This window comes from Chinchilla lanigera, unplaced genomic scaffold, assembly GCF_000276665.1.
Source record: "Chinchilla lanigera isolate Chin_1 unplaced genomic scaffold, ChiLan1.0 scaffold00004, whole genome shotgun sequence".
Classification (NCBI taxonomy): Eukaryota; Metazoa; Chordata; class Mammalia; order Rodentia; family Chinchillidae; genus Chinchilla; species Chinchilla lanigera.
Window position 1 is genome coordinate 26872077 of NW_004955405.1, and position 27182 is coordinate 26899258.

Consider the following 27182-nt stretch of genomic DNA (forward strand, 5'->3'; position numbering starts at 1 on the left):
GTTAATGTCAAAAACTAATCTGTTCTGCGACTGAAGCATTACCCCCCCCCCCCACTGCAGAATGAACTATTATGCTAGCACAACTGAAGCTGTGAATACAAAAGTAGGCATGAGGTACTACCCACCTTCATCTGAGAGGCAGGATCATGCAGATTAGAACCCTGACTCACTGTAATACAATTGTAACATTTCAAGTACATTACAGAGAATGTTCATTCATTAGATTTTTTAAAATCTCAAGTAGAAAAAAGTAACTCCAAAATATTCAAATAAATTTCATTATTCAAAAAGCTCAGTCCCCATTCAGAAACAGATAAACAGTATATTTATTAAATGAGTTAAGACAAATAAACTTTACAAATAGACAAATAATAAAAGGCTCAGTGGCTAAAATAGATGGTAAGCATCATCGAGAGAAATCCACACCATCACGGAATCGCAGTTGGCTTACACGTGTGAAAAGAAATTTTCAGAGAGCAATTTCACAGAAATGAAGCCAGTTTTTTTCTTATAAACAAATCACCATTTCTTGGTTCAAAACTGACATCTGTTATGAAAATTACCATATCACATATTTGTAAGGTGACAAGGAGTAACTCATCTTCAAAGTGCAAGTCTATTTACAACCACAGAAAAGGCAATGATGAGGGGAAAAGGATTTTTAAAAAATATACAAAGATTAAAAACATTTGGGGTTCAAAATGAAACAATTTCTTGGTTAGAGGATAAAAGAGAAAAAGTGATTGAATTACAGATGCTGCTTGCAGCTATACATACTATATAATGGGATCCAAGATCTTTAACAGCTTGCTTGCATTTTTTTTTCCTACTTACATAATGCTCTGGAAATTTGTTGTAGAAATTACAGTGTCTCAAAGAGAAAATACACTCTAAGCTTGTCTTGCTACTACTTTATGGATGTCAAAGACCCGTTTATGGATTAGAGTTGGTGTAAAAAGCCATTGCTTTGAGTTCAGAAATGAATACTGTAAAAGCTCAATACAAATCCTCCAAAGCACATGCACTTCTAAATCGTTTGGTAATTACATTCATATTTAAGCATAACCAAAGTAAAAAAGAAAACTGAAAATATTTCCCTTTTCTCTACTCCCTATGCCTTGTAGGCTTCTCCAGTTGATAGGGTCAATTTTTAGAGCTGAAAGGGTTCTTCAAGAAAGTCTAGTCCACCACCCTCATTTCGGGTAAACGATTTCCCCAAGATCATGCAGCAACGTTAATGGCAAAACCAAGATCAGAAGCCAGGACTTGACTCCTAGTCTAAATATGCTTCTTAGCATATCATGCTACCTCTTTTTACAGTATGAGTTGCTATTAATACCTGATGAACAAATGTACAATGACAAATGCTGACAGAGCCAATGTGTTTCTAAGACTTGCAGAGGATTATCGCAAAGAATTGATGGAGAGAAAAGGATCTCCCCCACCCACCAAAAATATCAAGCACCATCAACTAAATGTTTCTTTGCTGGGTCAGCACTCTCCGATGTAGTAGTCCCTGTAAACTTTATGTCAGCCTGAGGATTGTTTGGTGAAATCTGGGCTGCTAACACAATGCCAGTTTTAAAGGGTAAAAAAACAAAGGCAAACGGAGGGAGAAGGTAGACAGGAAAGAAACAGAGCTAGAGAATCCAACTGGCTTACGATGGGCATTCCAGCATACGATTATTACATCGGCATATCTCTTTTGAGAAGCTTTTCCAATTCTTCCTATAACCTCATTTTATCTAACCTGTTATTTGGCCACTTAAGAATTAAAAGTACCGAAGACAACGGTGGTCATTACCTTTTTTAAACTGTGAGACTTTTTAGACAAACAATTCTATGCAGAGTAAATTAAATGGCAAAATTGTGATAATTCTCTCAATCTGCTTCTGTTAGATTATCACCAGGGAATTAAAGTGCTACTTCATGGGGCTGTTACCATCTTGAAATGTATTCCAATTATGGTTAAAGAGAATGGACTGATGTGCCATCTATGCAGAATTGAGGAAAGAAGCAGAAATGCCTTTTAAAAAAACATTGCCATGTATTTATTTAATAAAAGGGCATATTTATTTATGTTTACAAACAAGTTTCAAAAACAAAAGGAAAACATGTATGCTTCTACTTATTAACCGTTTTCAAAATGCCAACAGCCCTCATGCTGTATGAAGGTCTCTTAAGGATTAGAAAAATCAATACAGTTCACTCACAGTTCACCAAGACATCACTGAACTAACAGACAAAAACAAAAAGGACTGAAGTTCTCTTGTAATAGTTTGATTTAATTTGATTTGCCTGAAATAACAAAAGCATTTCAAGCATCTTTCATTATGTAGTTGATGTCCTGCATTAAACAATCTACTAAATTCTGAACAAAGGTTATTAGCAAGTTTTCAAAAATTTTAAAAATTAAACAGTTGTTTCAAAACCATTAAGTAGTAAATGTATTTAAGAAACTAATCAGGACAGATGCCATAACTTCATTAGAACACCACTGCTCATGTTTTTCTTGTTTTGTTTTGTTTTTTCTTTTTTTAAACAAAGCATTAGTGTTATCTATTTGGCTATTAGTATTAGCAATTTATCTACAATATTTAACAAGGTAAATTGTAGGCAAAAATTTAGTACAGTTTCAATAGAAACACCCCTTTTTTTCCTGAAAATACAGCAGTATTTGAAGGACTAATTTTTCTGTGCATCAGTTGTAAGGAAGCTTCCCATCTATGAACAGGAACAAAAAAAGTATCTACAAACCTTTGTAAACAGATCTTTATCATTTATAAACATAAATAATCCAAATTATTAACAGCCAACAGCAGAAATTAAAGATTCAATTCAATTCAATGATCCAGGGCTCTTTGTCTCGCCCAGCTCGACTCCTCCCTCTCTCCCATCAAGGACTGAGATAAACTAAAGCTCTGCTAGTACACTGTTCAGGACCATTCTTGGGTGCTACTGATGATCCGTGGGTCACTTATGCTGAGTCACTGTTTATCTGTCAGTTCATTTCTCCCACCCCCCAAAAAGCACCCTCAGTCTGGCAGAAAGCTTTGCTTTTTTTTTTTTTAAAAAAATAAATCTCCATTCGTACAAGTGTGTGTTCTGTTGAAGTCCAGAGACAAGAATACGCTCTTGTCTGTCACAATCTGTGAAAAGACCCAGTTTCAGTTTGTTTCTTTACAATGCAGCTAGTGTGTTAACATTCAGCTTACAATCAGAGTGATGTTTCCAGACTATGTAGTGGGCTTCCTGGGGATGAAGAGGTAGCAGACTTGTTCATTTCTATTGTAAGGTGAATTCCGCTGTCAACAGCATTGTTATTTTTGTTGGGAGAGGGCGGAGGACTGGAGTTACGTTTTGTAGGAGCATCATCTTCTGCATCAGTGTCATCAATAAGGGGGATATGAGGCTCTGAATCTTCTATCCTAAACTCAGGATGTGTCATAAAGTTGTGAATCGAACTTCTTGATTCTGGTTTTTCTAACCCTTCATATAAAGAACTACGAAACGCATTCACCACTCGAATCTGTAAATATCAGAAAACAGAAAGATGTCAATACACTATTAACTCAAGATTGGCTCACTTATGAGTTTGAATCCACAAACAGCTAGGTATGAGTGAATCATATTTGCATGTAATGCAGTGGAACTTGCAATACACTGTAAAAAAATGAATATTTTAGTAGGACACTACAGAACGACAAAACCACATACTCTAAGAATTAAGAGGTATAGGTTTAAAGTAATACTAAGAAAACCTCATTGTCACTGGCTAAAAATTTAATAGCCATTTTATAGGATTTTTTTTTCCCCTAAGAAAACAAAAACAAACAGAAAACAAACAAAAACTTAACCATACACAAGCTTAGCTGATTTCTTTGTAAATTAAAAAGAATGTATTTTTGAAAACAATTCAAATAAGTTAAAAGTCAAGCACAAAGGGTTACTATTTATCATGCTAGGAATTAGGGTGTCACCAACTATGAAAAAGCCAAGCAAATATAAGCCAAATGCCACAATGAACTCACATCTACCCCACTGCTCCCTTAGTTAAAAATAAAGACAAAGACAAAACCCAAATAAATGTTTATAAAATATCATTAAACAGCTATAAATAATTGAGTATATGCCATTTTTCTATAAAGTGTTGGTGTTTTTCTCTAAGTAGATTACAACTTAATCACTATAGTCCTCTGGGAAGAACAGACTCAAAATAAAAATGAATTCTCTGAGATTTTTCTATAAAAATTTCTAAAGAAGACCCAAGTTTCAAAGCTTTCTAGTATTTTCATCTCTAAACACACAGCCCAACAATTTACCTTTCCATTTAGAGGTCTTCTGTATAAATGAAAGACAGTTAATGGGCAATCAAATTCAAAAACATTGCCGCAGTGCTAACATTAGATCTTAGTAGTTCAGTGTCATTCAGGAAAAAAACAAGCATATCCAAATAGTTGAACTCTTCTTACACACCAATTGAAATACAATATTTGCTTTTGTTTTAATTCTAATGAACTGTGTTTATTTTTTTAAATTTTTTTGTTTTTTTTTTCCGGTACTGGGAATCGAACTCACGACCACGCACTTGCCAGGCAGGTACTGTACCACCGAGCTAAATCCCCAGCCCCTGAACTGTGTTTAATAATGAAGACATCACTGACATGCAAAGAAAAAAAAAGATGTGGCCACCAAAATCATCTCATGATAATGAATAAATTTCTTCAAATGGACACTGAATACATTTTTTAAATGTAATGTTGAGTTAGTGTTACATGTCCACTTCTAATCATTAATCAATACCTTATTGCTCCTTGAATTTGTCTTTTTTGATTTACCAATCCCTGTCAGTAAGCTGCTTTAGTTCATATTAACTTAGTTTTACACACTGACAGCATAGCATATTGGAGTAAGAGAAAGGTAAGTGGGTTACAGCTCTGCCTTACCAGCTGAAGAACCCGGTCAGCTGGCTTTTCTCAGGTACAAAGTCGGTAATCTACACTTTGTAGGGTTGTTATGGGAGCTCAGTTAGTATGCTACAGTAGTCAGAGAAGTGCTAGCACAAAAGTATCAATCCCAGGGCTTCTCAAACTATACTGTGCATATAAACTAACAGAGGATCTTGTTAGAGTGCAGGTTCTGATTCAGCAGGAGCCTGAGATCTTGCATCTCTAAGAACTTCCCAAGTGATGCTGGTGCTGCTGGCCTAATAATATACACATGGAACATAGGCAGCATGTCTCTGTACTGTCTGGCTACTTTATCGTGTGCTACTTTTTAGTCTTGTTCTATTTGTGTTTGTACTTTAGTCCCTTAATATGGCAAGCTAATAGCAAATATTTTCAACTGATTGCCCTGCTTGCTTCCCCTTTATTAAGATACAAAGTGCTTAACACACAGAATGTAAATGATGCTTGATGACTATTCAGTTAAATTCATTCATTTAATGTTGTATTGTGAAATCTTACAATTTACATTTTATACTTGTGATACTTTAGTAAGTATTAGTTGTCTTATACTTTAAAAGCAAGCTATAACTTCCTAAAAAAAAATTTGTTGGTGTCAGTAGCCAGCAGGGATGAAAGAAAACAAATTAGAGGGTTCTCTATCAAACTTACTGGGTAATAAGAACTGTTTAAGACAACCCTGAGGTCGTTGGAAATTTGACAAGAGCGGAGCTACTGCTGTTATTCATGACAGAAAAAATGGTTTTTCTTTTATTTTCCCCCCCTGTCTGTAAACCAGTCTAAGGGGAGACAGAAACCCATTCTTTGAATATATTAAATTTGGAAAAAACCTAGAATTCAGAAGAAAGGTATGGGCTGAAGATGAGACTTGTGAGTTTGTGAAGCTCTATATGAAGCACAATATAAAGAATGAACAGGTAAGAGCAGCAGGTGTATGTGGACACATAATTAAACACATATTGTGGTAGGTATTTTGTTAACAGTGGCAGAAAGCTGCTAACAAACTGAGCTAACTTATACTTGCTTTGACCTTAGACCTTACTGACTGTATGTAAAATTCTTACAGTCACTTTGAGAAAAAGCATTTTGTGCACAGTATTTCCCATTCATAGGAACTAAATTAATAACACCAAGAATCCAATTTAATCATAAATCTCAAAAGTAACCCTAACTTGCCATTTGACAAGCTTAGCCTCATTACTTATCCAGTCTTTTAATTCAGCTCCTATTTAATATCGACTAGGACCTAGATGCACAAGATTATACCTTCTAAAATTGTAAGAAAAAATTCAATCCTATGTTCAAAAAAATTTTTATCAAGTAAATTATTCAACAAGAGAACAGAAACAAAGTATTGTATAAAGCACATAAGAAAATGAAGTGATTACCATCATAAACTTTAAGAAATTTAAGAGTACAAAAGTAAACAATGTACTAAATATAAGTAACAAATCAAAAAATTATGCAAAACTACTGACTTTTCTAAATGCCTTCCTAAATCTTGTTAGCAAAGATTAACAATATTGCTGCCCAGAACATGTTATATAAGGAGACAGTTCTAAGACACAGTACTATATAGCCAGAAGCCAGCACATCTTGTCTTCTGCAACACATTGCCCACAGTTCTAAGACACAGTACCGTATTATCGGAAGCCAATACATCTTATCTTCTGCAACAGATTGCCCATTTCTAAAATTTGTGTTCATTATTATTTTTACTATGGGGACTAACCTAAAAAATTTAAATGTTACAGTAAAAGATACTTTTCAACAAGAAAGAAAATTCTAGGCTGTTTTCCAAAGCTGAGACTAGCACATTGAATTTCTTTAGGGGAGACTCACTTGCATGTATATGAGCTGTTTTACTAATTATCTGGAATAGGGTAGAACCTTTTCCTGTAAAGAACTAGACAGTAAATATTTGGTTTTTTAAGGTAGAAAGTCTCTGTCATAACTATTCAACTCTGCCCTCATAGTAGAAGAACCATTATAATACTGAATACATGTAGCTTTGTTCTAGTAAAATTTTATTTTAAAATACAGGAGACAGAACAGATTTAGCTCCCAGGCATCTATGAACCTTTTACCTTCAAGTTAAACCTCTCAACTTCTCCTTTCTAGGAAGCATAGCTCTTTGCTCAGCATAAACATTTAGTAGTGGTGAAGAGCTGGTATGAGTCATAAAATATCTACAGAGAAATTACTACAGAGTGTTTTCTCTAGAGATCCTACAGTAAAAACCTTGTTAATAAATGAGGAGAAAAGATGATTTCTCCATGTAAGTTTCAAGTCTAGTATTTGACAAAGCTGGCATGGATCATTACTACATCCATTTAACAAAGCAAAGAAATCTTACATTCACAGATATTTCTAAGACTACTCAATATTAGGACAGAAGCATAGTGAAAAAATTAAACCCTTCATCAAGCATAGTAAGACTCCTAATTATATCTTAAGGGTTTTTATATCTTATTACCTAAGACAATGTTCCACCAGCAAGTTTTAGAGAAATTTATGGTAAAAACAGTATAATTATAGCAACTGTTACTGTATAATGATAACCTCATTAACAAGATATGATCTAGCCCCTGGATACCTCATGATGTAAGAACAGGATATACAATAAAGTAGGAAACATCTCAAACCTTGATGAAGCAATACTACAATTCTTCCTTTGTCACTTTGTGATGTATAACTCTACCTCCCTGAAGTTGAACACAACTCCCCGAGTCACTTGGATCTAGCAACTCAGAGGTTCCATATGTAACTGTGCATTAGAAAAGAGCCTGAAGTGTGCATAAGTCTCTTAAAACTTAAGTTTGTAATTGGTGTGATATTTAACACAGAAACTGGGACAAAATTAGGCTGAGAAATATATAACTACAGGGTACCTAAAATCATGTGACACCCTTCCAAATTACAAAAATGGCCAATTATTTAAAATACTGCTGAAATAAAAATGAATAGGCTATATACCATCCATAAGGTAAACTTGTCAAAAAAGTTTAACATGAAGCTTATCAGTACAAAATAATCAGATAAATGCAGATATAAGACACTTCATAACACAACTGGCCAAGTCTTTAGAAAAAGTCCATGACATAAAAAAAAAAAAAAAGGCAAGAAATAGATCCAGGTTAGAGACTAAAGAACAGGAATACACACTGCTGCTGATTCTTCTGTGGATCCTGCATCAAAAAGCTATAAAAGACATTGGGAAAGTGAAGAAATCTGAAGATGGACTCATTATAACATGGTATTAGTGTTGTTATTGTGAGTATGTTAATACAGTACGTATTACAACATTTGTGCTGATTTTTTAACTCATCTACAGGTTTGAAATTTTTAAAATTTAACAGTTGGGGCAGGGGAGGGAAGTCTTTTAGGATAAAGACTTGGTTTGGGTCTTCACAGGATAGGAAGAGAAGATTACCTTCCATTCTAGCTTCTTCAACTTCTTATGGTTTATTATTACTTGTTTAGTGCCACACAATTATCACTGAAGGTTGCTCTCCTCAATTAGCAAATTCTATCAAGGATCAACTTGGAATAGTCATCTCCTTTGCATAATTTTTCTTGAGTTCCTGGTGTACTTTAAGAACCCACCCACAGTATTCTGTGTTTTCCTTCCACATAAAAATGTCCACTTATTTCTCTCCTTAGATTGCATATAATAGCATGCCTTGACATTTAATAGTATGCCTTCTATAAATGCTTGTCCCCAAGATAGTGTAAAATCCATAGATAGTGGGAGGAAGGGATGCAAATGACGTTTATCATACCAAGCATAATGGCAGGCAATTTACATTTACCATTTCACTGATGTAGATAATTTTAAAAAGGGAGATTCCCATTTGTCCATGTAAAGGTAATATCCCAGTGTTCTAAGGCCAGGGTGTTTTAGAGCACTTGTCTGCTCTTTGCTTTACATCATACTACCCTAAGTATTAGCCAGAGCAACTTATTCCAATTCCAAGTCCATGCTCACACGTGTGAAACGGGAATTGATCTGTTTTGCCTGTTTTTTACAACATTGTTAAAAATATCCAATAAAAATTACAAAAGCAATCAGTGAACAAATATGCACTGATTAATAGTTTGCACTGTTTTCTCCTCTAACTCACCCTGTCCAGCTTTTTGTCAAGGCTCCCCCAGTCCTTAACTGGCTGGAAATTAAATGGAAAAGATATGCCTCTACCCAACACAATCTTAAGGACTTCAGCAATTTCAGGGATGGAGGTAGGCTTGCACTTTTAATTCTTTTATTTTTTTTTTATTTTTTTATTTTTTTTTTTTTTTGGTTTTTCTCCGGTACCGGGAACCGAACTCACGACCTTGCGCTTGCCAGGCAGGCGCTTTTGCCGCTGAGCTAAATCCCCAGCCCCTTAATTCTTTTAATGTACTGAAAATCCACATGAAATCAGAAGACTCTACTTCACAGTAAGACTGTATAAGTAATAAGACTTTTAGGAATTTGCCACTTACTGAAAATTTGAAAGGGAATTTGTTACTCTGCTCAATTAATGGACCTTTCCACACGGGATGGTTCAATAATTAATCAACTATATACATTTTCCACTTCTTTTAAGACAATATTTTTTGTCTATAATGTGACTTTAAATTCATTATACAAGTGGGAGCGGACCCCAAATTATAAATACCACAAAAGCTTATACAAAGCTTATACAAAGCAAGGCAAACAAAATTCAGGTTAAGATGGCAAGCAACTAGCTATACTGAGAACTGTTCTTCAGGTAACTAAGTTTCCAAGCTGACAAGATGAAAGTTGAAATGTTAAATTCCTTTTTAGCTTTAAAAACGCAATTTCCTGATCCTGGTACATCAGTTTTAAATCATGTGCTTCTAGGAAACATGCAGGATGGACATGTTTGAAGGCATATACTCAAAAATTTATAGTAGTTTCACAAATTCTAAGCTATAATTTATTCCCCATATAACTAAAGAGGTAGCATAGAGACAAGCTCACAGATTTCATATCTAATCTTTGGTTGCAATTGTTCCACCGGTTATCTAGCCCTCTAAGAAATAAAACAACAACAACGACAACACTTTGAGGTCTCAATCCACTTTACAAAAAGAAAGCTTTATGAAAAGCCTGAACAATGAATTTAAACATTAAGGAGAAAATGAGAAACGTTAGGTGTGTGAAGTAGGAAATGTTAATTTCATGCACTTAGGAACACACACTCACACCCCACAGTAGTAGAAGCAGTAGAAGAGGAAAACACTACATGTGTAGGGGTAGAAATATTTGTTACATCATGATGCTGGCTGGCGATGGAGGGCTGCCGCCTTAGAGCCCCCTGAATGGAACTTCCACTCTGGAAAGCATTCACTACATCCATCTGCAAGGAATCAGAGATTGTGACAGCTTGCTCGGCAAGAGAGAGAGAACAAGAGAAAGGACCATTCCATCTATCAACATATAAAAAGTAAAGAAAAAGGCACTTTTTACAGAGCAGATAAATAGGTAAGAGTAGCATTTTGAGATGGGGGAGAAAAAAAAAAGCTAGGAAAAAAGGAGCGTAGGGGCATATAAGACACATTCTTCCATAATCAGTTACAAGTTTCACTCAGCCACCAGTACTATTTTTCAAAAGAATAAATTTTGTGGGTTGGGGAGGCTAGAAAGGAAGTCAAGGAGCACACACAAACCTCCTCCCAGGTCAAAAAGCCCTTGCTCCCATCATCTCTCCTACCTCTCTACCAGGCCCATACCTGAGTTTGGATTCTGTTCAGACCTCTAAACCACAAGATCTGGCCACGCCGCAACTCCCTTTCAGCGTGATCTATCTCTTCAACATCCTCTGCTAATTCTTCCTCAGGTATTTCTTCCTTTTGTGTTCCATGACCAGCTTCTTTCAGGAATTTTAAACGGCTAGTTGGAATTGTTGAAATAAGCTACAACATAGGGGAAAAAACTTAGAACTAAATAATACCAAATACAGTTAAACCGATAAACTTTATCCGAAAGATGTAAAAATTGTAAGAGTATCCAACTATGTTCACCAATGAAGCAATGAAATCTGTTATCAGACACTCTCTCCCAGAACCAAAAATATTTTTCTTAGTTATACAAAAAGATTTAGGTTTGAAGGATAAAAAGATGTTTTGAGTAAGAATTAATCTGATTACATTTTTTTCATATTTTAGTTTGGACACAACAGTAAACTGTACAACCATGCTTCAAAACATGTATTTACTTAACATTATTAATTATATTTACTTCAAACAAAATGGAAACACCAAGTGGTCTTACTAGATGCAAAATGTATTTCATTAGTGCTGTAAGAATTCTATGAGAAAAATAGCAAAATCCAGAAATTCATCAAGGTTATACTAAAAAGTTTTACTGAATATATTTATTTGTATAAAACACAACTACTTAAAACTGAACAATTACTGATTTTACAGTGACACCCAATAGTATCAGTGCCTCAGAAAATCTAAAGGGTACAAGAAACTCCAACTGGTATATATTACCTTTTGGGTTAACAGTCGCTCCCTATGAGAGCCAGACACAGAAACAAGCATGCAGTCAGAAACAACAGCTTAGAAAACTAATATAACACCTCACTTCACAGAGGCAAAAAAAGTTGGGAGATAAATGGAGTGTCTAAGACTCCAGGTTTCCTGGCCACAAGAGCCAGTGTTGTTTTGTTTTGCTATTTTTCACCATGACGTACTTAAAATCAATAGACAACATCAACTTAAGCTGTATGTGTGCCGTACTGCATTTCCTCTTCCTGAAATTAGCCAGAATTGTTGGAGGTTGTAAGATTATGTTCTATCAGAGAACATGATAATTACAATGGTAATCAGAAGTAGGGATCCTACTTTAAAGAAGATCTCTGATAATAAAATGCTCAAAATGAATAAGAGAAACTTAGAACCTAGAAACACAAGAAAAAGGTAAGATAAAAAGGCATACAAGCTAAATTTAAGTAAAAACAAAGTTTGGTTTGATTTGCAGAATGACAAAATTTGCTTAGATAAGTTATATAACAGGCTATCCTGCATTTATGAAAACATTAATATGGATTCTTTATCCATTAGTTTTATAGTAATGATAACAGGCTTAAAATGAACAACACAAGTCATTATGATTCGCCCTTAAAAAAGAATGGCATGCACTTGCAAGTAAGCAGACTAAAGCTGAGGAGTATCTCATGCTTCAGGCACTCTATTTCACAAACACACTGTTAAAGATATTCAGTCCAATCACTCTAAAATGCCATTTAGTGGCCCTATATTCCAGATATCATTATTTTATTTTATTCTAAAAATGTAAAAATAGAGTGAAAGATAATTAGTATCCCAACCAATAGTAAAAATATCACTATTAACTGCTGCAAAATTTCTACAGAATTCTGTCCTACAAAAAGTTACAGATAAAAAAAAAATTACAGATAGTATAATTAATGCATGCATGTGAGCACGCACGCGTGCGCACACACACACGCACGCACATATCCCTAAATTCCTTTTCTTGACACAATTATTTAGAATCAAGTAACAGAACTAAGAAAATATATACTAGAAATTTTCAAAGAAATCACCTTAGGTTTTAAGGAAAAATGATGAGAGTTTTACCTGGCCCCAGAGTAATGTCCCCATTCCTAGGAATATTGACCATAGCCACTGTTCTACTGAAAGCTCTGAACAACTGAAAGGCTTTCCACCAAACTGCACAATTATTATCTGGAGGAATAATCGAAAGTAAATTTATTTGAATCTTTTAAATTTTAAAATTCGTATTCTTAATATGACCACTATTTTAAATCTCAGCTGAAAAATAAGACAACTGAAATAAAAGGTCAAATCTTGGCCCAAACTTTTAAATGCATATACTTTTCATGTTTAAATTATGCTTGCTAAATTAAAATAATCATCATGATCACGAAGAATAATTTAATACAACTTAACCTCAAGAATACTATATTTTCCTGTAGTTTGTTTCACTATTTGAATAATTTATGCCTTTCACAAAAGATAGTATACTTCTGGAAAAGACTAATATTATGTATGGAAAAATGGACAAAACGTTCAACCCACTTCCCTTTCACAGACCTATTCATTCCCTGTTAACATTTAGATATTAGATCACTACGAACGGAAATCAACTTGCAAAGTTCTATGAAATATGGACAAATTCAGGTATGCCCTTGGAAGTTCACATTCCCTTCTAATGACTAAAATCCAGTAATGTATATGAATAAATTGGTAATATAATAACTATGCTTCCCTCATTATTCTAAATGTTCTAAAACAGTGAATTAAGTGACAAAATTATGCACCCTCCTCTTTGTCTGACAAACCTCTCTTCAATATGGCAGTTAGGTAGCTACCAAATTGAAATTAAAAATAATTTTGACAAACAACAGTGGTTAACATTTAAAAACTATTTAAAAGTTACAAATTCCATTCTTTGCATTGTATTTGTTAATTCCACTGTTTTTTAAAGTCCAGATATTCATAGAGATATAAAATTGATGGAATTTTCTTTTGCAAACCAAGAAGATAATGAAGGTGAAAAAGTTCAGTACTTATTTAAGTGTTCTTAGTTTTTAAAAAAATTTAAGTTGTTGGTATAAAAGACATGAAAAATGTTAAGATGCTAGGGGATTCCTACAATAACCATTGAGAATAGTTAATGATTATTCAATAGGTCACTCATGTATAGCTCTATTTATTTTCTTTAGAAGCCACTTTGAAGATACCAAAGTATAGTACAACTATTGATAATCTCCTACCTCTTTGGTCTGTAACTCACTATTATTTGTCTATTTGTTTTCCTGAGAAACTATCTTGTAGATAACAATATGTAAAACAATAACCATTGATAATTTCCTACCACTCTGTCTGTAATTTGGTAATGCCCCCATTATTATGTTACCCTTCTTTTACTCTTTAAAAAAAAAAAAAAAGATGCTAGGGGAAAAAAATCAATGACTATGTAAAAACAGATGATTTAGTTTCATATAAAATCATTTTCATTTTCAAATTTAAATAAATAAAATTGTTAGTTAATTGCACTGACTTAAAGAATCAAGAGACCAACTTTCTTTAAGACATACCTTAGATCAATATGAAACTACACACATCATCAGGGTAACAAATAAAAGTCTCCCCACTCCCACAGCTACCTAGTAATTTCTGGAACAAGTACCTGTCTTCTCCTATTACCCACCTGTACCACAAAAGTGCCTAAAACAATTGAGCAGAAGATGGCATTATTAAAGATTCCTTCAAACACATTTCTTTCACCATGGATTTTCCGGGCATTTATTTCATTGAAAAGTTGCATCAGCACAAAGGTATTAAAAACAATAGTATAATGTTCCGAAGGAGGAGCATGCAAAGGAGCATTTCTTCCACTATCAATATCAAAAAACTTTTCCCCTGAAAGAATGAAACATTATTATTTTGTAATTATCATACAAAATAAATTTTAACATTTCAAGGAAATACACAATAATAAAACCTAGGTAAACTCTTTATTTGATCTGGAATAAAGGCACAAAAGAGATGGAAAAGACTTGGTATAATCTAATACAAGTCTCTTGTTTTACAGATGAGGAAACTGTCTTGTTTTATAGATGAAGCACCCTAAACTATGGTGATATATAAAAGACCTCATATCTAAGTGGCAGAGCTAAGAAGTCAAGACACTCTACCTACCCCACCACTATCTATCATATTGCCCTCCCAAAATTTAATAAGCACCCAAGGAGATAAAGAAGAGTCAAGAACAGAACTTAGGCTCTAAAAATATTTGTGATCCTAAAGCATATTTGAATGTATTCAATTTGAATAGAATCAACTAAATCTTTATTAGACAGGAATTCTTACCAGCAAATAAGAGTGTAAAAACTACTACGAGTTGATAGAATGCATGTCCCAAAATATTCTTCATCATTGTGCGTGAGATGAGAGGCTTATTTCTACCATACGGTTTCCGAAGCAAGAGAGACTCAGTGGGTGGTTCTGTTGCCAGAGCGAGGGAAGCGAGTGTATCCATTATAAGGTTTACCCACAGCATCTGCACAGCCTTAAGCGGTGAGTCCTAGAAAAGATATGTTTCCTAATGGACATTCACAACTCAGTAATTCTCACAATGCCTTTAGCATTTAAAAACTTAAGGAACAGAACAAAACTGGTTGTTTCTCTGTTAATTAACCTAAAATATTAAGCTTCATCTTGAATACTTAAGTACATTAAAAAGGCAAACTATATACATTTTTGCTTAAAAATAAACACATTTTAATAAATCTTCACTTACTTGAGTAATACAAGCGCCTGTGAAAGCAACAATCACTGCTACGACATTAACAGTAAGCTGGAACTGCAGAAACTTTGAGATGCTGTCATAGACATTTCGTCCCCACATAACTGCCTTAACAATGCTTGTAAAGTTGTCATCTGTGAGAATAATATCAGATGCTTCTTTAGCTACATCAGTTCCAGCAATACCCTGTGGGAAGAAATGGCAATCAGACTAAATATTTAAAACATAACTTTTACATATTCAAAAGGATAATGTACAGTACACAAAAAACTTACTATTACACTGGAAACAGTGACAATTTATACTAAAGGAAGATAATACAGTTATTTTAGGACGTCACTGAGAAACCCTATTTTAGGACAATCAAACATAAGTAAAGCATGAGAAATAAAATTTCAAGTAGGATCAAAAACAGAATGAACAAAGACATTAAACTTCCTTCCCAACTCCTAAAAGTATATTAAAAAGATTTTACAGCAACAAAATTAGAAGTAAAGGAGGTTTTGCAAGATAACCTTAAACACTGACAAGCAGATAACCAAACAATAAACAACTCCACAGATCCAAGAAATGTGAATCCCAAGTCAATGGGAGCGAAGCAGACCTTTGGTTTGTTCTACAGAACCCTTCTGTGAGGTTCAGGATTTTGCAGCACCAGGTAGCGTAAGGCCATAATGTTAAGCGAAACAAATCAGACACACAGCTTAAATATCACATAGTTTCTCTTATATGAGTTCCTAATTGCCATATATTATCTTTAACATATTTAAAACATCTAAGTGTAACAAGTTTTCCTGACTAATCATTCTTTATAATTTACAGATGTGAATCTTATTCTCTTGTTCAAAATCCTTAAAAATTTAAAGGGTAACTAATATACTGGCTGGTATTCAAACAAAAATAGTTTTACAGTCAGCTTTGGGAAACTTTTAGATACAGAAAGGTTTAAACAACTTTTTTATGAGCTTCTCAGAGGAGCATGTTCCGTGCATGTGTGTGTCCAAACACTTTACTCTATCAGAAGTCAAGCTTCAGTGGTTTCAAATCCAGGCTACTAAGTATTTATTTTCCCTCTATTTTTGAAATACATTTTTTGATGAGTTATCATTTAAAAAAATACTAGTACAATTGCTCCTAAAACCTTCAGAGCATAAAAAAACAAACCATTGCACTGTATTTTTCATTGCGTGACTATACTCATCCATATTTATTTAAAAGCCTAACTGCCTGTCATACACTCAAGCTATGAGAAGAAAGCTTTCTTTGTTAAAATGCATTCTACTCAACTACCTTTCTGGTCACTGTCAGCATGTTAAGTGTCAATAAAAATCCTGCTAAATATGTAAGTGCAGCACGAATTCTTTGTTCCTAAAAGAGAGTGATCCTGTTTGTCTGGACAACAAGGCAGGGCACTTAATTATTCCTTGTCCCTCTTCAGCTACTCTTCACAAGTCTTTAAAAGTTTACTCTAACATAGCTGCCTATTAAATCTGAGATAGGTCAAGGTTCAGGCTGGCCTTGAACTCACTTTATAGCCCAGACTGGCCTTGAGCTCGCAGTTATCCTCCTATCTCAGCCTCCCGAGGGCTGGGATTACAGGCATGCACCACTACACCCGGCCTCTTCCCTTTTTTAAACATTAATACGTACTAGCAATATGAAATGTTTTCATTTGGCATATTTGTACAAGCATATAACATCAACTATATTTTAATTTAAATATGTAGTACTGTTTTCAAGCCTGTGTCCGCCATAAGAAAGTTGTTGAACGGTTTGGTTAGAGGACAGACATTTAAGTATTTCAGAGTGCAGAGTAAAAGTATATTATTACAGTTGTCCAAAGAAATCATTATTTAGCCACATTTCATGCAATCAATACAAGCTAGTAAACTGATCAGATTTATAAACCAACTTAGGTGTACTGAAACTAATATTGAGGGACAGTGTTTAAAAATCAACAAAGATTTAGCCAAAAAAAACACATCTACCAAATTACACTGAATACTTAAATAAGTTCCTACCATTGCAAATCCAACGTCTGCTTTCTTTAGCGCTGGGCCATCATTTGTACCATCACCAGTTACAGCTACAACTTGGCGTTGTTCTGAGACAGTGCTGTCAATTATACCTTAAATAAAAGTAAATATTTGTGCTGTAGAAAACTTTCTTTACTTGATAAGGATTTCTACAGAATGCCCCAACTCATCAGTTTTATAGATTTGAGGTTAAATTATAGAATTAAACAGAATGGAAACTGCTTTAATGTTGGGCAAGGATTAACTTTAGAAACTAAAGTTACATGGCAGTATCCTGTTTTCATCACTGAAGAGGAATACAGCTCAGCCAAGATATAAAAAGCAAATGTATTTAGAGTTTATTAGAAAAGATGATATCCTTGACTCAATCTAATAGTCACTGTGTTACTATTTTAGGAAGCAAACACATTTCTACACCAAGAAATTGTGAAATAACTGAAACATCTACTTACCTTTAACCAGTGTGTGCTTATCAGTAGGAGATGATCTTGCAAGTACTCGAAGCTTTGGCCAAATTTTGTCTATCCGCTCTTGTTCAATCTATAAATTTTTATCAAAGTTAAAATGTACACAAGCATAATTTCACAATTCCAAATTGGTCATCAATCACTTCTATCAGTGGTTCTCAAAGTATGTTCAACAGAGGGACGTCATCAGAACTTCCTGAGAACTTGTTAGAAACGTAAATTACGGGGCAAGGCGTGGCTTTATGGCTTTGTCTTACCACAGACTCTAGGGTGGGCCCCACCAGTCTAAGGTTAACAAGCTCCCAGGTGCCTCTCACAGATGCTTACAGGTGAGCGTTACTGCTATAAACATTATTATATGACCGTATCACATTTAAAAAAACTGCTTATGGAGAAGTGAAAAGTTCTGATACTCTGGCGTGCCCAAACCACACCAGCCTTTCCAAATGTGTCTCCCATTACTCTTACCATATGGAATTAGCCTAGACAGACAGTTAATTACTTTCATAAAGCATTCTAGCAAGATATGACACTCCTTTTATGGCTGATTTCTTTATCATTTGTCCCTTTCATCTCTTAAATGCTCGGCTTTCTAAGAGATCAAAGTGTGAACTGCATTTATTCATGGATGGTACCTAAAATACAGGGCACACTCAGTATACACCTGTTGAATAAAACTCCTAATATACTAAAAACTTTAATTAAAAATCAAAATAGAAATCCTTACCTCTCCCTTTTCATTTCGTATTCTTCTGTTAAAATCTTTACCTTCTAGGCATAGAAAATCTTCCCCCGGATGTAAAATACCACATTTGGTAGCAATAGCCCGAGCAGTATTAATATTATCACCGGTGACCATCCGTACAGTGATTCCAGCCCTCTGACATTTCTTTATTGCATCTGGCACCTGGTTTACATGGGAAAAAAATCATGTTACAATAAAAAATTAGTATTTCCAAAGAAACACTTCCACTGAACAAACACAACTAATGATAACTTTAATTTCATCTCAAGATATTTAGTATTTCTTGAATTATTCCCAATAATCTCTTTTTTCTATTCCACTGCCAGCGTCTTTGTGCAAGCTTCATTTTCAGGTACCATCCTACTTAATTTGTTTATGCTACCTATTTACTGAAGGTTTTTAAAGTACTGTTTCTCCCTGGCAACCATCAGGAAATTTTTTTCTAAATGGTTTTCTATCTTTCTCATTTAACCACTTGGATCCCACTTGAGTAAAATGCTAGTGTTCTTCAGAGTTATGAGCGTTTCACTTTTCGCTCCTCCCAATGCAAATCTTCAAAAGCATGCCTCACCTATTCCTGTATCATCTACGTGCTAATGATTTTCAAATTTACATATTTCCCTCATCTCACTGTGAGAATAATTCATAGCTCCACCTGAAAAGTGCTATCATTTGCTGGTCTACAAAGGCCATCAGGACATCCAACAGAAACCTAAGAGGCATCTATATATCCTCTTCTATTCTTCTTTTCCTATACATCTTTAAGGACTCCTATGGACTTGACCTCAGACTTCCCCTGTCATGTCCCTGCTTATTGCCTGAGCTATTGGAAGGACTTTTTAATTGGTATCCCTACCTTTAAGTTGTTCCTTCTTTAAAGCATCTGCTATACTTTACGGTAGAGTTCTTTTTTTAATACACCAATACACTTTCTTAAAAATACATGATGATTCCTCAGCTGTTACACATAAACCACAAAGTTAGTATAACAGAGTATCACAATTCAGCCTCAGAATATTTTTCTAGATTTATCTAAAATTTTTCTCTGTTACACACAAATTGGTAGATGAAGGGTCTACATAATTAGCTTTGTTTCTCTACTCTTATAGTTTGTTTTACCCACAAAATCTTTTCTTGTTCTTCTTGAACTAGAAAATCTATACAGATTCTACTAGAGCAGAGATTGTAAATTCAAATGACTACAGGGTCATGCAAGTAACATAAAGGAGGAAAACATGCTGAAAATGCCAAACTCAAGGTAAATGTTTAAAGAAAAGAACTATTGAGCTCTAGTCTATTTTGCAGGGAAATAAGAACCCAATGTTAACAAAACTTAAAATTTCAAAACAAAAAACTCTTAATTTGTATATGATCTATCAATACTTAGTATTACAAACACACACACACACACACACACACACACACACACCCACAGAGCTCAAGTAGGCCTACAGGCTGCCTGTTTGTGACTTCTAAATCCATATTAAATATAACTTCCCTGGAGTCTCCTTGGCCTACCTATCTAAATAGAACTGTGTCTTCGTCTTATTACAACCTCTACCACAGTTCATTATATTATAGATATTTACCTGAATCCTCTGCAAGTCAATGAACTTCTCAAAGGTAGGACCCTTATCTTTGCAGCACCAGTGCCTATACAAGTTTTCACTTATGTAACCAATAAGTGCCTCACACATAACCATAGCCCAATATTTACTGAATTACATAACTTTGGAGAAATAGTCATCAAAGGGGCATCTTTCCAAGAAGGAAACAAATTTAGATAGGATAACACTGGAATAATTTCTTAAAACATGTATATAATTTAATTACTAGTAACCTACATGTGCATCTGTAAGTTTAAAGATTTACACTGCTAAAATATTTCTGTCAACTCTTCCTTATCCAAATCACTGGAGAGAGGGAAACTGCATGCAGTTATTCAAACTACTATTACTGAATGCCAGGAACTGTGCTAGTTCCTAGTGACAGAGTGGTATGCTAAAGGACAGAGGCCACTAGATCACTGTTTTAAAAAAATCAGTATTTGATTTTGAAACCACCAGTCAGCTATACAAATGCAACATATCTACTGGTATCTCATGTAAGATAAAATGGTACCTTCCACTTGTACATTTAAGTAGTCACTGACTAGGTAGTATCTAGGGGAAATAATGAATACAAGGGAGAAATTCTTCAACTACGTGGCAAACAGTATTGAAGAACGGACCAGAACAGGGATTACCATAGGTTTGGGATGTTAGGGGAAAGGGAGACATGTTGGTCAAAGGATTTACTGTTATGATAAAAAGAAATATTTTTTAATAATCCAGGTAGGTGAGAGACAGAGAGTAGGCAAGTGACTGCCTGGGGCTGGAGTGTAGGGTTAGAGAGAAACAGGGAATGTTCACTAATGATTATGGAGTTGCATTTTTGAGTGGTGAAAATGTCTGATCACTTATTACAGTGATGGTTGCACAACTGAGCATACGAAGATCCATAAGACTATAAATTTTAAATGGGCGAATTGTGATATATAAATTTTACTTCAATAAAGCTGTTTAAAAATAAGAGTAAAAGTGTTCATTACCATCAAATACTTCTAACTTACAATTTGCAAACTACCTGCCCTTTTTCCTTAGCAGAAACTGAAGCAAAGCTGTGTCTTGTCCAAGCACCTATGCATAAGCAGTGAAACTAAATTTGTCCTAGATATCTAATTATCTAAGATTCCATACACTAAAACTGCACAACCCCGAATATCCACTCAAGGAAAGGTATTTCATATTATATTATCTTAGGATAAAAGTACTCATATCTTATTTTGTGATATTGAAAAAAATAAGAGTGCCACTTACATATTTTAGAAACAAACTCTTCTGCAACCAAAATGTCAAGGACATGATAATAGACTACATTTTCTAAAACACAGAGGTGTAGACGTCCTAATTTAATATATTAAGATTCAAGCTTAAGTCACTGTATAAAACTTTAGGTGGTTTTCTTGAGACCAAATCCTGGCAAACATTATCTAGCTGGAGACTTCCTAAGTATTTGAAACTCTAAGAGTGCAATGAAATTTATCTTCGTCTTTCAAAAGTTTGCTTCTTGATTTTCCTATGACACTGGTAATATCCTCTACCACCTACCAAGTTAATCTTCTTTTATAAAACTTCTAATTGTGGTAACATCTCAATCTTAAGCCCTCTTCCCTGTCTATACACTTTCTCCAGGTGTCCTTCAGTCTGGTAGTTACTATCTATCTCCAGAACTCTTTGTGACTCCAAAGTCACAAAGTCACCAAGCCCACCTGACACACAGCTGGCAGTCTCAGCTACCTCATCAGTATCAAGAACAGTATACCCAGGCCCAGCAAATTCATCTTATTAGACTATCTCCATTTATGTTGGAGTCATCCCCTTTTCATCTTCCTAACACAAATATTGTACAAGTCATGAACTCCTACTGCCAAAACACTGCAACAACCTTACTGCTTCCCTCTCTTTCTCCTGTCTTGCACAGTACTCAGAATGGTTTTCCCACCTTGGGATGGGAACAACGGGAAGGGCCTACGTTCAATACACAATCCCACCTCTCCCAAAAAGGAATCTTAACAATGTAAGTCATGTTATTCCCCAACCTAAATGTCAGGATAAAATTTAGAAGCCGTAAGGCCTAGTAAGGATGAAGATCATTTCGTTCCCCGCCCCCCCCCCCATTTTTACACTCTCAACCACACTGGCCTCCTTCATACATTTAAAATAGCTCAATACTTTTTCTCACCTTTGGGTCCCTGCATTTTTTGCTGTTTGCCTGAAATGCTCTTTTTGAAGCTTTTTATATATCTGGCTCTTTATGAGAGCCATCAGATCTCATGTTGTCTTATTGTGGTCTCTCTCAGTCACCTTATTTCATCAGATTATTCATATCCTTTATAGCTCTTAACAGATTTCACATTCCCACTGCTGTCCTCAGAGCCCCTCATCCCATATGACAGTCAGAACAGAAGGCCTATGAGCGCAGGGAGCAGCATATTTCCCACAGGATTCTGCTTTCCTCATGTGGCACACTGTCCATGTATCTTCTCTCTTCCTTCTTCTAAAATACACATTTCGTAACTACTACGCACTTCCAATTCCTAAAACAGTGCTTGGTACTACCTATTAAGGGTTCTGTCAGTTGATGAAGTCATAGAACAAAAGCAATTTCTGTATTTGTGGCTTTACTTATGTTGCTTCTTTGTCACAGTGTAGTTTTCTATTTTGTTTAGCTAGTATCTTCCTGATCCTTTAAGACTCAGCAAAAAGACACTATTACTTTAAACTAGGTCGAGAGTCCATGACCTTTGTTCATATAACATGATCTATATATAGCCAGCAACGTCCTAACATCGTGGGTTATAATATGTTTGTCCACTCTCACCCAAGACCGTGACATCTTTGAGGCCAGGGACCAGATCTCCAACTCTTTTTATGTTTCTAGTACCTAGGATAGTGTCTGGCACCCAGCGATTATCTATTTAAAAAAAGAATTAAAAAAAAAAGCAAAGTTTAGAGCGGCTTACCATCCAGTAGGATAGTCACTAGCCAGCTAGTTAAATTTAAATGAAGTAAAAAATCTCGTTTTTCAACTGTGCAAGGTTGACACCTCAAGAACTCAGCCATCACATGTGGCCGGTAGATAGTACACCAAGCAACACACAGATAATTTTTATCATTACAGAAAGCTATACTAGACAGTGTTGGTCTAGAAACGCAAAGTATTAATTTAATGGCATTTATTATTGATTTAAAATAAACATCAATCTAAACGCCTACCTAGTTTAAGACATTGCTAGATTATGATACTAGAAACACACAGGACCTCAGAAAGAATCTAACTAAATAGTATTAAAAGGCAACACGAACATCACAAACTATTATTTCACTCATTTTGGGTTCATGTATAGAAAATTAAAATCACAAACACTAAGCAGTTTACTAGAAAACTGGTTACAGTTAATGTCTAGGTCCTCCTAACTATTTAAGAGATTCTGCACATGCAGAACACAGAATGTTTCACCACCTCGGGTCTCACAGGATCTTCAATCCCCACAACAGCAATGCATGTAAGGCCGGTGACAATATCATTTTCATTATCCCATTCTGGCTCTGGTTCTCCTGCTGGAAAATCTCTGAATGCCAGACATATGGTTCTCAAGCCTTCTGATGCCATCGGTTCAATCACAGTTTTTACAATATCATCACGGTCCCTTGGTCTGAATACTTTTGCCTCACCATTAGCACTCAAGATTTTGAAACACCTAAAAGGAAATGTTGAATCCAAACATCAATAATTAACAAAAATAATGGTTAATGCCAATTAAGTGAACAGGAAGTGCAAGAAATCATGGGATCTGGTATCTGGAATGTCAAAGAATTACATATTTTGCATTTTAACATAAAATCATAATCACTTTTTCCTCTCTTCTTTACAACAGTTTTAATCCATATGGTTCTCATTTGAAGACAGTTCTCTATTTCAGCAGTTACTGTATTTTCTAAACCTTCTCTTTTGAAATATACTTTTAAATTTTCACAAAGAACCCCAAGAGGCAAAGGAGAATAAACTATACAGGTGGCCATTTTTGGCACAAAGTTAGATGTTAATTTTATTTAACACAAAAATAATTTTAAGTAACAGGCCAAGTTCAATCAAACCCTTACCTTTGAGGTTGTTTCATCACTTACATTATTTTAACCATCAAAAGAAAAACAAAAAACCAAACCAAACCAAGCCAAACCAACCAACCAATGCTAGCATTCTAACTAAGAAAGGTAATGCCCAAATATTTTTATTTTCAGTGAAACAAACTATCACCTTTTCTGTAAGTTGTAAAATCATAACACCTCTCTATGTTCCTCTCCTTTGGTGATTCTACCTCCTCCTGCTTCGATGGAGGTGTTTCCCAAACCCACATCCTCTGTTTTGATTGTTTTTTAAAACTTTTCATTACTGATGGATTTCACCTGCAAGCTGCACCAGTATTTTACCTTAATGCATTACAGACTGGAAGTTACTTTCTCACTGCCCATGTGGATACCAACACTATCCCAATCACTTTGATATAAGTCTAAAATTTCACCTAAATACCTATTTCCTCATCTTCTAGGTAATGTCGGCACCTAAATGCTATGTATCTACTCTAAACAATCCCCTGAATATACCACTCCTTTCTATTCCTCTTTGGCTTGCTTTTATAGCTATGGCTATTGTAACAGCAACAGCCTTTTCATTGGAATCTGTCTCCAGTCTATCCATTTTTCACCAACCCATCTCATTCCCTGACCCAAGAATTATTTTCAGTCACAGCTTTGAAGATTTTACTACCTGATGAAAGCAAAACTTCATTGTACTACACAGCCTATTTAAATTCACTTTTAATTGCTCAGCCTAATATTTTAAGTCTCTAAAACAATATGTACGTAAAATGTAAATATTACTGTGGGAACTCTTACTGTGTATTTACTATACATCAGACTCCACATTAGACATTTATATGCATAATTTCACTGTCGCAGAGTTGGTGGTTATCACCTGCTTTTCCAGTGAAGGAAAATGGAAAATAAGGAAAAAAATCTGCCCCAGCTCTCAAAGCTAGTTGCAGAGGAAGAATCAAATCGTAGTTGACTTGATTAAAAAAAAATCTCTCTTTACCATGTATCTGCTACCTTCATCTGGATGAAGCCAGATTTCTAGCTTTTCACTCTGAAAAGAGCCATGTATATTATGCAGAAGACAAAACTCTATGTGGCCAAAACCAGCCTGTCATTACTCAGATTAACTTTTTGACTACTTATCCTCACAAAATGACCTGCATGTTCTTTCCTCTGTTGTGGCCGTCTTTACTTTCATCTTCATACTAAAACCCATCTTAAACAACTCCCTTCTCAGAACTCTGTATTCACACATCATGTACTGCTTTTGCAGTTACTTATTTATGTACTTGTCTTCTCGTAAACCTGTTAACACTACAGTCCAGCAAGTGCTTTAAGGTAACACTAGATTATAACTCACACACACCCAATTAAAAGTAGAAATATTTTAAATGTTGCTTTTCAAATGAACTCCAATTTTCCAAAATTGCTCTTTTTTTTTAAATAATTCTCTACTGGAATTAAAGAAACCAAAAATTCCAACACCTGTAATAATAGATAAAAATATTAGGAAAATTATATGTAAACATGAAATGTCAAAACTGAGGTTACTGATTCGTGAAAAAAACAGTAAAAAATATTACTATACAAAATAAAAGGAAATACTTAAATATCACACTGTAGGAGATAAATATAGTAAATCTCACTTTGATATAAAGGGAAATTTATATGAAATCAAATTTGATATGATTTTAAAAAGGCGAAAGATTTATGTGATCTGAAGAGAAACCAGAGTATATTGATGATTTTAGATCATAAACAAAACCAAACATCGAAGTTTACTTCTTTAAGTCTACCAGACTGAATGCAGTGAGATTATTTTTCCTGTGTAAAATACTAAGAAGTAAGACAAACTGGAGTATGGAAATGGTAGAACACTATGGGCAAATATTTGGCTACCATAAAATACACTTAAAAGCTCTGTGGTCCTATCAAATGCTTGACACAAAAAGAAAACCACAAAACCAACACAGAAGGCAGTTTAATCAGCAGGTCATTTAATTAAGCATTTTACTCTTACTTTTTCAGAATTATCTCAGAGGCACCCTTGCTGAATATTCGATAGCTTCCATCTGAATTTTTCAGGACAGTACTCATGGACTTCCGGACAGAATTGAAGGTGTAGACTTTGTACAGTGCTTCTTCTGGTATTTCATTTCTAACATCCTGATAGTCCCGTTTTAAATCCAAAAGAAATCCCAACAAGGCACATTCAGTTTTATTACCAACATGACGAGGTAATCCACCCTCTTTCTCTGGTGGCTACAAGAGAAAAAAAGCTTTAGAAGCCAGTACTATGGTGTTTCCCTATGCAAGTTTTATAATGTGAAATGAAAGCGACACGTTAAAACAACTAGATACGTAATAAATATCTACTAACACCAGCATTTTAAAGAGGACACAGAAACCAAAGGCAGAGAGGAGCTTGGGCTAAGGATGACATGAATTCCAATCTCAGTCCTACTAGTCATTAGTTGTGTGGACTTCTGGCAAGTTACCCAACTGCTATGGTACTTGGCTTTAGCATCTGTAAACCAGGTACAATCAGGACCCAAGCATAATGATATAAGACTTCAAAGTTCAGAGTTGGTTTCTGACATACAGTAGAACTTAATGTTAACACCCCTTTTTCTCTTCTTGTTTGCATTGAGCATTTATATTGAACAATTAAAAATTAAATCTAATTCACCAATCTACTTTTATGGCTTTATGAAGTACTGCTGCCTCAGTTTAAAGAAGTTTCAGTTATCTCTGCAGTGCCTGAATAACCCCCTCTTTATATACCCATCACAAAAGCATTAAAAGCAGATATGCTCACTTTTATTTAGTAAAGAAAGTAAAACATTAAACTTGCACATAGTAAAACGCAAACCTAGCACTGGATCAAGATCCCCAACTTTCTAGTCCATTCATCCAATTCATGTATGTTTTCACTAATGAAACAACTAGCAATATTTTTCAT

At 34.8% G+C, this 27182-nt stretch overlaps 1 protein-coding gene across 4 annotated transcripts in view; it reads right to left on the minus strand.

Moving 5' to 3' along the window:
- Positions 1–302: 302 nt before the first annotated feature.
- Atp2b1 (ATPase, Ca++ transporting, plasma membrane 1) overlaps positions 303–27182 on the minus strand; it is a 59892-nt gene continuing 33012 nt past the window's right edge. Inside the window, exons 10-21 of one of the 4 annotated variants that reach the window (XM_005374438.1) lie at positions 26241–26482; positions 23589–23826; positions 18507–18686; positions 17765–17852; positions 17298–17404; positions 15271–15462; positions 14841–15054; positions 14179–14390; positions 12582–12689; positions 10707–10889; positions 10247–10333; positions 303–3529 (exon numbers count right to left, since the gene is read on the minus strand). In XM_005374438.1, the coding sequence (XP_005374495.1) occupies positions 3218–3529; positions 10247–10333; positions 10707–10889; positions 12582–12689; positions 14179–14390; positions 14841–15054; positions 15271–15462; positions 17298–17404; positions 17765–17852; positions 18507–18686; positions 23589–23826; positions 26241–26482 (2163 nt within the window). In that variant the 3' untranslated portion in view covers positions 303–3217. Of the gene's footprint in view, positions 3530–10179; positions 10334–10706; positions 10890–12581; positions 12690–14178; positions 14391–14840; positions 15055–15270; positions 15463–17297; positions 17405–17764; positions 17853–18506; positions 18687–23588; positions 23827–26240; positions 26483–27182 lie in introns of all 4 variants that reach the window. The other 3 variants (XM_005374444.2, XM_013518195.1, XM_005374440.1) reach the window with 3 other exon arrangements.